Source organism: Lithobates pipiens, unplaced genomic scaffold, assembly GCF_037356315.1.
Source record: "Lithobates pipiens isolate NorthernLeopardFrog02 unplaced genomic scaffold, aLitPip1_a1.2 Scaffold_18, whole genome shotgun sequence".
NCBI classification, from domain to species: Eukaryota; Metazoa; Chordata; class Amphibia; order Anura; family Ranidae; genus Lithobates; species Lithobates pipiens.
Window position 1 is genome coordinate 269090764 of NW_027507758.1, and position 12233 is coordinate 269102996.

Consider the following 12233-nt stretch of genomic DNA (forward strand, 5'->3'; position numbering starts at 1 on the left):
GGGCGGTAAATGAGGGGCGATATTTAGTTTCCTTTTAATAAAATCACGACAGCAGAATTAGGTGTATGCAGGTTGTAACCAAACGACCTAGCTAAAAGACATGCATAGGGCACATACAATGCCTTGAAAAAAGTATTCAAAACCCTTGAAATTTTCTAAATTTTGTCCTTTTACAACCAAAAACAAATGTATTTGATGTGATAGACCAGGGATCTGCAATTAGCAGACCTCCAGCTGTTGCAAAACTACAAGTCCCATCATGACTCTGGGTGTCATGCTTGTGGGTGTCAGTTTTGCTATGCCTCATGAGACTTGTGGTTTTACAACAGCTGGAGGTCCGCTAATTGCACATCCCTGTGATATACCAACACAAAGTGACACATACTTGTAAAGTGGAGCGAAAATGATAAACGGTTTTCAATATTTTTTTCACTAATAAACATCTGAAAAGCATGGTGTGCAATTGTATTCAGCCCCCTTTACTCTGATACTCTTAACTCAAATCTAGTGGAACCAATTGCCTTCAGACATCACCTAATTCGTAAATATAGTCCACCTGTGCATAATTTAATCTCAGTATAAATACAGCTGTTCTGTGAAGCCCTCAGAGGTTTGTTAGAGAACCTTAGTGAACAAAATAGAATTATGAAGGCCAATGAACCCAACAGACAGGTCAGGGATAAAGTTGTGGAGACGTTTAAAGCAGGTTTTAAAAAAAAAAAAAAAACATCCCAAGCTTTGAACATCTGACAGAGCAGTTCAATCCATCATCCGAAAATGGAAAGAGTATGGCATGAATGCAAACCTACCAAGACATGGACGTCCACTTAAAAACTGACAAGCTGGACAAGGAGAGCATTAATCAGAGAAGCAGCCAAGAGGCCCATGCCAACTCTGGGGGAGCTGCAGAGATCCACAGCTCAGGTGGGAGAATCTGTCCGCAGGGCAACTATAAAGCCCCATACACACCATCAGTTTTCCTGCTGATTTTTGTCTTCAGATTTACCAAAACCATGAAGTGCAAGGGCCTGCCTGATTGCATACAAATTGAAACTCCTAAGGTTTGACCTCATATTATATGGTTTTGGTAAATGTGAAGGAAAAAAGAATCAGCAGAAAATCTGATAGTGTGTATGGGGCTTTAGCCGTGCACTTCACAAATCTGGCCTTTATGGAAGAGTAGCAAGAAGAAAGCCATAATTAGGCCCATTTGCAGTTTGGAAGAAGGTGCACTGGTCAGATGAGACCAAAATGTAACTTTTTGGCCTAAAAAGCAAAATGCTATGTGTGGCGGAAAACAAACTCTGCACATCACCCTGAACACACCATCCCCACCGTGAAACATGGTGGTAGGCAGCATCATTATGTGCGGATGCTTTTCTTCAGCAGGGACAGGGAAGCTGGTCAGAGTTGATGGGAAGATAAATTGAGCCAGATTTTTTTTTCCCATATAAGCCCTGTGTCATGGAAAACAAAAAGGTCTAGAGATGCCATTGGCAGACCATTCATTTCAACATCCAAATTCTCTTTATATACTTTATGCATTTAACGCCTTCCTTGTATAGACATTCAAAGGCTCCAAGACGTCTGCTGGGTGCTGCCATCTTGGGTGTGATGTCGTCAGCAGCTCCAATAGACCTAAAATTGTCACTATAGTAATCCCCTTTGCTTCTCCTTTAGCTGCTACATCAAAGGTTAAGTAGGGATTCAAGGGAAGGGGTGGAGGAGCTAGGCCAGCACAGACAAAAATTGAACTCACAGAAGAGAAGAGGGCTATAACATGCAAGAAGGGAGAGGGTGATGCTAAGAAATTGACATTCCTGAAGGAGTAAATTTTCAAGCAAGTTCAAAGACGCATGACAAGTGAATATAAAAATGCTTATGGAAAGAAAAAACGCTGCAAGTAGGCATTTACAAAAAAAACTGATGTTTTTGTGCTTTTAACTGCATTTTTAAGTTGGTGGAAGGGTCTTTAAAAAATATATATGCTTCATATATGAGAGACCTGTAGGAAAGGGCAATCTTCACATTCACCTTCATTTTTTTGCGTTTCTAGTCTGTACAACTTTTTGGTTTTAAAACGTAGACATTTAAGCCCGGTTCACACTGCAGCGACTTTGAAGCTGACCATAGGCGTGTGCAGCCTATTACATTAGGGTGTGCATCCCAAAGCTCAAACACGCGTGTGGGTGTGAGTATATAATATATCTCTACCTCATCTCCCCACCACATAGTTAAAGAGAAGAAAGGGAAAGCTTTCCCATCACCCCACCAGCACACAGAGCGACAGGGCCACTGTCAGTAATCAGGGGCCTGATACAACCTACCTGACAAAGCTCCCTCCACTTGACAGAGCTAGGGCCTAAGCCTGACAGGGGCACAGGGTATAGTGAAGGGTGCAGGGTTCTGTGGGGTGGGGGGCAGGGTGCACAGTGAGAGGTGCAGGGTTCTGTGGTGTGGGTGCACAGCGAGGGGTGCAGGGTGCTGTAGAGTAGGTCCGTATAGGGCAAGGTATGCAGGGCAGATGGAAGGCACAGGGTCAGGAGAAGAGAAGAGAACAGTGTCAGAGGGGACCCCAGATAGCCTGGCAGGGTTAGCTGGTACTCACGATTTGGGCAGCCAGCAGTGTAGCCAATCTCTTCCTGCAGCACATCCACTTGAGGGTGGTGGGGGGGTAATGAGTCTGCATTATGAGGGAGGGACCCGGGACACACTGGAAAGATCCACATAGCCAGCCATCCTCTGCACTTGCGCCCGCTGCTCCATGTCAGTCACAGCATCGATCACTGGGATTCACCATCCCAGACCCATCACTCCATCCACTGCACTGTGCTGAGCTGGACTGGGCACCGGAGTCTGGGGCCAAAGGAGGACTGTTTATCCATGTTCAGGAGCAGGTGGAGTAATTTTCCACAGCCTTTGCTTGCAATTAGATTAAAGCCCCGGCAGATTGTTATAGAAGAAGCGGAAAGCTGGGACTTTGATTTAATTGTCGGGAACCACAGTGCAGTAGATCACACCGCCTGCACCCGAAAGTGGTTAAATAGTCCCCTTTTGGCCCCACAAGGCAGATAAACAATGGGTCTGTTTTTTCTTTTTAAATAGCTGCAAAGCAGAGGTGCCCAGAGTTTGTGAGTTGGGCTCCTTTCTCTGCTGCTGGGAACCCATACAGAATTACCAGGGCCAGGCAGAGCGATGCACATGGGGGTGATTAGGGTGTGCACAGGCACACCCCGTGCACACGCCTATGAAGCTGACATCCCAGCGCGACTTCGGCAGGACTTGCATACAGTTTCTAATAAAACAGAAGTCAATGCAAGTCGCACTGAAGTCGCACCAAAAGCAGTGCAGGAACCTTTTAGAAGCTCCTTTTAGAACGGTTCTATTGCACTTAATGGGGTGCAACTTGTCATGTGACTTGTGCCCTCAAAGTTGGAACGCATGTCGCACCAGTGTAAACCGGCCTTAACAGTAAAAAGTAAAAACTGTTTCCCTGTTTTCCCTAATATGCAAGCCTGTTGCTCATTATCTTTCACTATGATCTGAAAGTTAGCTGGATGTAAAATACATTGGCTTACATAATAAATTACAGAACAATGTACAAGGTGGAATAAGACATAGATAGCAATCAGCAACCAGACATTTTGTTCTGACTGCACCAAGCTGATGAAAGTTGTGCCTATTTTGCTTTCATCACTGCCTTATTAAATAGTCCTGCTAGGTTCATATAGGTCGATGGTAAAATTCTGGGACACATCTCACACCATCTTAGTTGTCCATTCTAGATAATGAGCCACAGGCTGCATGGAGCAAATAGAAACATTTTAGGGTCCTTTCATGCCATAATGCACACAAGAATACACTACAACACACTGAATATGCATGTACAGTAACACACATCTCATGCATGTTGCTTTGAATTTATATATGCTTAATAGCATTTCATCCATTTGCAATCTTTCTTGTCTATATTCATAATTCCCAGTATCCTTGAACGCTCAAAATAGGAAAAAAAAAAAACCTTTTTAATTTCACTTCTGTATCGCCATTGCATTGACATCTGTAAATGTGTATCACATTAACATGCATTCATGTTAAATCCTAACGTAACAAACTGCACATATACACAACATTATATTGCGAAGAAGGCACATAGAAAGTCATTGTTTTCTATGTGCCATTGCAGTGACACGCGTTTATCAGATGCAAAAAAATGCAGGACAAAGTATAAATGAACCCTTAAACTAGCCACATACATTACAATGTTTTCCTATATTTTCACCTGTTGATTATGCCAACAAGTCTGTCATTTTTCAACTTATTCCCCGTACACACGGTCAGATTTTCTGACGGAAAATGTTCGTTGGGAGCTTTTTGTTGGAAATTCCGACCGTGTGTAGGCTCTATCAGACACTTTCCATTCGAATTTCCGTCACACAAAATTTGAGATTTGGCTCTCAAATTTTCCGACAACAAAATCCGTTGTCGGAAATTTCGATCGTGTGTACACAATTCCGACACACAAAGTTCCACGCATGCTCGGCATCAAGAAGAGGCTGGCTATTGAGGCTGGCTATTGAACTTCATTTTTCTTAGCTCGTCGTACGTCACCGCGTTCTTGGCGATTGGAATTTCCGGCAAGATTTGTGCGACCGTGTGTATGCAAGACAAGTTTGAGCCGACATCCGTCTGAAAAAATCCATGGATTTTGTTGTCGGAAACGTCCGATTGTGTGTACAGGGCATTAGAGCCAATTCAAACTATATGCAGCGACAAACGTTTTACCGCATGGTAAAAACGTCCATCACCGCAGGGACACACAGAAAACAATGGTTTCCTATGCGTCCCATTCACACTGAAACACAGCCTAGTGCTGCATTTTATCGCAGCGCACTGGGCCAAATCGCACTGCAGTGTCAGACAGCGCAATAAGCCACGTGAATTGCAATGAAAGAAGTGTACATTTTCTACACTTCAAATAAAGAATGAACAAAACAAAAAGAAAAAAGGGGAAGGTGTGGTGCGGTGCATCGTGCACCCCACTGCCCCTTAGCCAGCCGTCAAATCGCTCCAGCTGCTCTGCGATTTGGCTGAGGGCCCTTACTTTTAACAGACCTGGCAGTTAGAGGGATGAGATAAACCATTTAACACTGACAGAGGTTCTATACTGGTCAGCTTTTATTCATGTAAAACCTGTATTCTGAAAAAAAAAAATATGCAATTGCTTAAAAAGTGTTAATTCAGCAATACATGGATTTCAATTTGGCCGGTTCAGCCGTGACCAGCCAAAATTCAATCCATGTGTAGCTGCTGTTTTGGTTGAAGAGAAGTATACCGCTCAAATTGTGTTCAATCGTCCTTTCAGTATTTTAATTTTTTTTTTCGCTTGATCAGCGACCTGTGCTGTGCCGATCACTGTATTCTGCCAGCAAGGAAGTCTCCCCCACCATCAAAATATAAGACGAGGCAGGGCTCAGCGACAAGATTCAACACCAAGCATTTAGTTGTGGCACAGGGCACCAGTCTTTCAAGGGTTACAACAGGCGATGAGGTGGTGACATATTGCCCTCAAGACACTTGTCAAATCCCCTCTGAAAGGTGACCCATCGTGCATCGCTTTCCAAGCAGGGTTGTAAACACTATTGCAAGTGTGGGAGATAGGTACCCAATTATTTTTTTTAGGCACCGGCATTTAGCCGCAGACAGAGGGCCCAGGTGTGCCGTCCAACCTTGCTGCCAGCTGCCTGTCAAACTATAGAAGAGGCGGACAGCTGGGTGCCCAGGAATGAATGCCCAGAAAGTAGGAAGTCTGTGTACATACTGCAGTGCCCAGCCCCATCCAGCTGCAGCAGCTGTCTGTCTCTCATAGAGTTTGATGGGCTGACGGCGGTGGAGCTGGACAGAGACCTGTAGCTGAACGACCCGTGTGTAATGGGCCTTACCAAATATGCAACATTTCCTAATGAGATATTTTGTATTTTTTTTCTTATTTTAGAATATAAAATCCCACAACATTAGTATATCGTTAACAATAAGCAGCATAACTCACTATGTACTCAACAGTCCCCAAGGGTTTTTTGGTCACCATTTTTTTCTCTTTCTTCTCATTTTTGTTATTTTGAAGTTCACCTGGAATAAAAATAAAAAACAGGCACATCACAAGAAGAAGGAAATCTCCTGAATAGGACAGATTAAAAAAAAAAAAAAAAAACCCACACCACACACAAAAACCGACAGCTGATTTAGACCCCTTTCACACTGGAGTAGTTTTCAAGTGCTTGAAAACCGCCTCCCATTCACTGAGGTGGTGCGTTTGTGGGGACGCTCTGAAAAGTCCTCCAAGCAGCATCTTTGGGGCAGTTTAAGAGCACTGTATTTAGCACTCTAAAAACGCCCTGCCCGTTGGAATGAATGGGTAGCGCACCCAAAGCGCTGAAAAGTGCCACTTAAACAGCGATAAAGCGTAAAGCAAGCAGCGATTTAGCGCGAACGCATCCCCAGTGTGAAAGGGGTCTTAAAGTGTAACTAAAGGCAAATAAACTTTTTAGTTTTGGATAGAGTGGAGATGGATTAAAACACCAGTCAGGTTTTTATTACGGTCTGTGTCCCCTTTATGGAGATTCCCCCTTTCCTGTTTACCATTATCATTGAAAGTGAAAGTGAAAGTAAAAGAAAATCCCAAATTAAGGGTTGCCCCCAGAAAACACTAGTTCTAGTGACCTGGGGGTCCCCAAGGAATTCCTCTCACTTCCTGTTTGGCTACAGGACAGGAAGTGAAGGGAAAGCTCTGCAATGGGACAGAGATGGGGGGGGGGGAAATCTGACGGGAGCAATGACCCTCCCTTGATAACTTATTACTCCTCTTTCCATGGATTTCTATAAAATTATATCTGCCACAGGGGAAATATATTAGTGGATACTAACCCTTTCTGAAAATGCTAGTTGTCTGCCATCAACACAAAAAGCCCTACAAACATGCAGCAGAAGTCAGAATTCCTTAACTCATAGCAACTCAAAACACTGAAGAAATGGCAGCCAGCATCGGCATAACAGCCAGGAAACTAGCATTTCAGAAACATTTTTAGGAAAGACAGCTAATAGTAAAATATCTGCACTTGGGGTTATTTTTCTGAACACCTGCACATTTACTGTTCAGAGCCAGGTCTGTAAAAAATTCAAAAGGATTAATATATTTATATATATTTTCACTCAGCTTCACACTGCAGGTCCTTTAGCGGTAACGCAGCGCACTTTTAACCCCTGCTAGTCGCCAAAGGCTTTAAAAGCACCCGTGTTGCGGCGCTTCAGAATCACTTTTCAGGCCCATTCATTCTATTGGGTATACAGCGCTCCTACACCGCTCCAAAGATGCTGCTTGCAGGACTTTTTTTCCCCATCCCACAAGCGCACCGCCCCAGTGTGACAGCACTCGGGCTTTTACACTGGGGAGGCATGAGAGGCAGTTTTCAGGCCCTTTACAGATGCTATTTTTAGCGCTAAAACGCCTGAAAACTGCATCAGTGTGAAAGGGGTTTAATTAATCACGCCTTTTGCAATTTATATGAACAGCTGTGGAGTCTGTCAGCCTGCCATTAATTTGTGTCAGCTCAGCAAAAAAAAAAACAAAAAAAAAAAACCTTCCCATACATGCTGCAGAAATACATTAAGCCCTCGTTCACACTAGTGCGATGCTGGAACCAGCGCAATTTCAGCGCCGTTTCCCGCATCACTCTTCTCCCGCAAGCAGTTCACATTGCCTTGTGCGAACCGCTGCGGGTGTCAATAACTTTAAAGTTAACGACACCCCCAGTTTAGTTCACAGATGGCGAACTGTGAACTTGCATAGGAATCGGATCACATGGGTGATAACACCCATGCGATCGTATTCTAGTGCGGGGAAAAAAACAAGTCCCTGCACCATTTTCTGTGCGAATCCACTGCGAGTTCAGCCATACAACTGTATGAGTGAACTCGCATTGCTCAAAGATCGCATGTGATCGGCACCTGCAGTGCGAATCACATGCGAGCTCTCAGATTGTGCTAGTGTGAACCCAGGCTGAATATAAAATAGCATGATTTCAAAGCTGCCCGTCAGTGCGACTTCAGGTCCAACTTTGAAGACATCTGTGCGGCTTCATGCACAGATGTCTATTCAAGTCGCACCCGAAATCTCCAAAAGTAGTGCAAGAACTGCATTTTCAATTTGAGGCAGCATCACAAAGTTGTCATCACAATTGCCGACAGTAGGGTGTGACTTGTCATGCGATTTGACCTGTCACTCCAATGTGAACGAGGGCTAACCTGAGCTTTGTAATGAAGCCTTATGGTGGTCATATAACCTTTGCTAAATGATCAATTTCTTTTCTCATTAATCTCTTTTGATAGGAATAATTGATCTATAGTCAACAACAAATGTGATCAATATGCCAATGTTTAAGGCCCCTTTCACACATGCGGATGGTATGTCCGTATTTCATCCATCCGTTTGCGGTTGAAATACGAACATACATTCATCCCTATGGGATAGCGGGTGTCTGCGGATGAGCATCGGCAGACACCCGATTTCGTCCGCAACAGTCCCGTTCTGCAGACGGAGGAAAATCCTATTTTTCTATCCGTCTGCAGAGCGGATCGGACGAACACGGACAGACGGTCCGTGCTCATCCGATCCCCATAGAGGAGAATGGAGAGCTGACAGGGCGGTCCCTGCACAGTGTGCGGAGACCGCCCTGTCCGCAGCCAGCTCAGCGGGGACAACGGAGCGATCCCCGCTGAGTGAGCGGATCTTCACGGGGCGGATCATTACTGATCCGTTCCGTGTGAAAGAGGCCTTACTGTTAAAATACGATTAACTTATGATCTTCAGTTATCAATCTCTGTTTCTACCATGTAATCTCATGAAACGATCAACTGAAAATACAATTTCTATTTAAAGCGGAGGTCCACCCTAAAGTGGACCTTCCGCTCATCGGAACCCTCCCCCCCTCCGGCGCCACAATTGGCACCTTTCAGGGGGGAGGGGGGTGCAGGTACCTGTACAGTACAGGTATCTGCACCCACTTCCGGGATAGCTCTCTGCGGAAAGGGGAGTAGATTACGCCCCTTTCCGAAAGTCCCCCGCTGCCTGCTGGGAAACACACAGATCCCAGAGGCAGCGGGGACCGTCCTTATTGCGCAGTGCGACTCGCAGTAGGGAACCGGGAAATTAAGCCGAAAGGCTCCACTTCCCGATTCCCATACCCAAGATGGCGGCGGCAGCACCCGAGAGACGATCGAGAGATCGGCTTCGGGTGCCGACATCGCGGGCGCGCGCTGGACAGGTAAGTGTCACTATTTTAAAAGTCAGCAGCTGCAGTATTTGTAGCTGCTGGCTTTTAAAAAAAAAATAAATAAAAAAAACGCAGAGTCCCGGCGGACTCCCGCTTTAAAGAGGAAGTAAACCCTTCCAAACAACTTGGACCTATAGGTAAGCCTAGATTAAGGCTTACCTGTAGGTCCAAGCAATATCTCCTAAACCTATATGGTTTAGGAGATATTTGCCCGAAAATGGGCACCGCTGTCTACGGCGCATGCGCCGTAGACAGCGGCGCGCATGCGCACTAAATGCGGCAAATCCAAGAATGGATTTGCCAAATTTGTCGACTCCCGCGCGCATGCGCGGGAGTGACGTCATCGCGGCTTCGCCGTATGACAGCGGCGGAGCTGCGAGGCGCGACTCCCGTGCGCATGCGCGGGAGTGACGTCATCGCGGTTGCGCCGCTGTGATTCGTCGGAGCTGCGAGACGCCACAAGCAACATGGATGCGGCGGACTACAGGGGACAGCGGCGACTTCGCTGGCTCCTGTGTCAGGTAAGTGACACATAATGAGCTACTATGCGATGCATAGTAGTCCATTATGCTTTACCTTTGCAGGGAAAAAAAGAGGAAGTAAACCCATCAGGGTTTACTTCCTCTTTAAGTTTGCTCAAATACGATCTCAGCGGAGTTTAAATCAGTTGGATGGCGATTTTATTTTAGGTACTTATATAGTGCAGTCAAATTACGCAGCGCTTTGCATATACATTGTACACATCAGTCCCTACCCTCAAGGAGCTTTACAATCTAAAAAGGTTCCTAACTCACAAAATTATACATACACATACTAGGGCCAATTTAGGCAGGATACAATTAACCTACAAGCATGTCTTTGGAATGTGGGGAGGAATCCCACGTAGGCACAGGGAGAACATGCAAAGTCAAGGCAGGTAGTGTCGTGGTTGGGCTATTGAATTGTATGTGGATTCATTCGTTTTCAAAGATAAAAAAAGTGTGTGGCAAATTCTTAGAATCATTTAAATAAATATTATAAAATAATATAAAATAACAAATAAAATAATAAAACAACATAATATAAAATCTAATAAAATAAAATAACAAATATAAAAAAAATATAAAATAACATAATATAAAATAATATGATAAAACAACAAATAAAAAATAACATAATAAAATAAAAATATAATAAAACAAATATAAAATAACATAATAATAAAATAAAATAACATAATAAAATGAATAACAAATATAACATAATAAAAATATAATAAAATAACACAAATATAAAATAATATGATAAAATAACATAATAAAATAAAAATATAAAATAAAATAAAGATTGCGGGTAGAGGTTAGCAAAATAGGATTCAGACACCCCCACCCTCATTCCCTTGCGTGGATATAAAACTCTGGGGATTCATCCTAGGAATTGTAGAAATAGCATAAAAGATTACAGGAACTAAAAAAGAAACCCAAATACAACGTGAGCGTAGAGGTGCTCATGACGACACATACCATGAGCACTGCAGGGGGGTGCTTGGTTGCACTCACAATGGGGCTCATTAGAGAAGGGGGTACAGGGGGGATCCCCAGGTCTCCTGCACTTTGGCTTAGTGGATGGAGGGAGCTCACTTGCCTCTGCTGCTCTCTGCTCCTCCTTAGATTCCTCATCCCTTCCAGGACACACGGTGCAGTATTCAGTGTCATGCATGCACTCCACAGCAAACATTCTGATCTCTGACTCTCATGGAGAGATACTAAAATTTCAAGCAATAAAATAAGTGCTCTAGTATGCACCCTGTGCAAATTAATACTGATCCATAAAGTTCTCGAAAGTGCAAACTGCATGGGATTTCTGATGTGATCCCCCAACCAGGAGATCTATGGCAAAGGCTACTTTATTGTTCTGCAGACCAGCTGGATCCAGACACAGCAGAGGAGGAGTTATGGAAGGGTCTTGTGAAGTCTCACCCAACCCCCCACACATAATAATGAGCTTGTCTACCTGGATGGGTGACAGCACACAGCTAGCAACACATCCAATGCAACATAGCTATACCATCCAGAGATCTACTTTCCTTCCCTGCGAACCTTTCCATATGTTCGGCTTCCTTCACATCAGCCTCCTACGTTTAGGTTATATGAATACAGGAGAAAAGATCTGGGCAGTAAAACCAACTTTCTACTTCCCACCTTCTGCTCTGATTTAAATGTTCTTGACTTTACAAACATTTATCGTACACACTAGAAGAAAATCGGAGAATTTTCCTCCAAAGAACTTCTACGATTTTCGGATAGCGTGCACGCTGCTTTCTACTGCCAATGCCGATCTTCTGAACGGTAGTTTCTAAAGTGGGGTACACGCTATAAGAAAATCGGGCAAACGATCCTCTGATTTTCCTCGCTGTTTCACAGCAAATTGGAAACTGATGAAAGGAAATTCATATGAAAATTCTCCAACAACAAAGGCTTTTTTTTTTTGGTAATTGTTTCTGATCATGTGCAGTCTTTCTTTTCTGATTTTTCTTGTGCGAAAATCATACGAAAACGATACACAGTAAACGCAAATCGTTCATTCTGTTCCCATATGAGAAAAATATGAGAAAAAGTTTGAAGTTTGTGCCTGTGGGAATTTTCGTATGAAAGTTTGGAATCGGCTGTCGAAAGTTGCGTACGCGCTATACGAAAATTCTTTGGACAAAAATGTTCGCCCAATTATCTTATAGTGTGTATGAGCCTTAACCACTTCCCGCCCGCGCTATAGTGCCCAGTACCAACTTTCAGTGCCCATCAGTGCAGCCTCATCAGGGCACATCAGTGAAGGAGAAAAATTACCTGTTTGCAAAATGTATCACTATAAAATAGTTTTTTTTTATTTTTCAAAATTTTCAGTGTTTTTTTTTATTTTTTGCTAAAA

At 43.7% G+C, this 12233-nt stretch overlaps 1 protein-coding gene across 1 annotated transcript in view; it reads right to left on the minus strand.

The window, feature by feature from the left end:
• LOC143986701 (nuclear receptor coactivator 7-like) overlaps window positions 1-12233 on the minus strand; it is a 140986-nt gene that overhangs the window by 14257 nt on the left and 114496 nt on the right. Inside the window, exon 4 of the mRNA XM_077485108.1 lies at window positions 6050-6129. Within this exon, the coding sequence (XP_077341234.1) occupies window positions 6050-6129 (80 nt within the window). The remainder of the gene's footprint in view (window positions 1-6049; window positions 6130-12233) is intronic.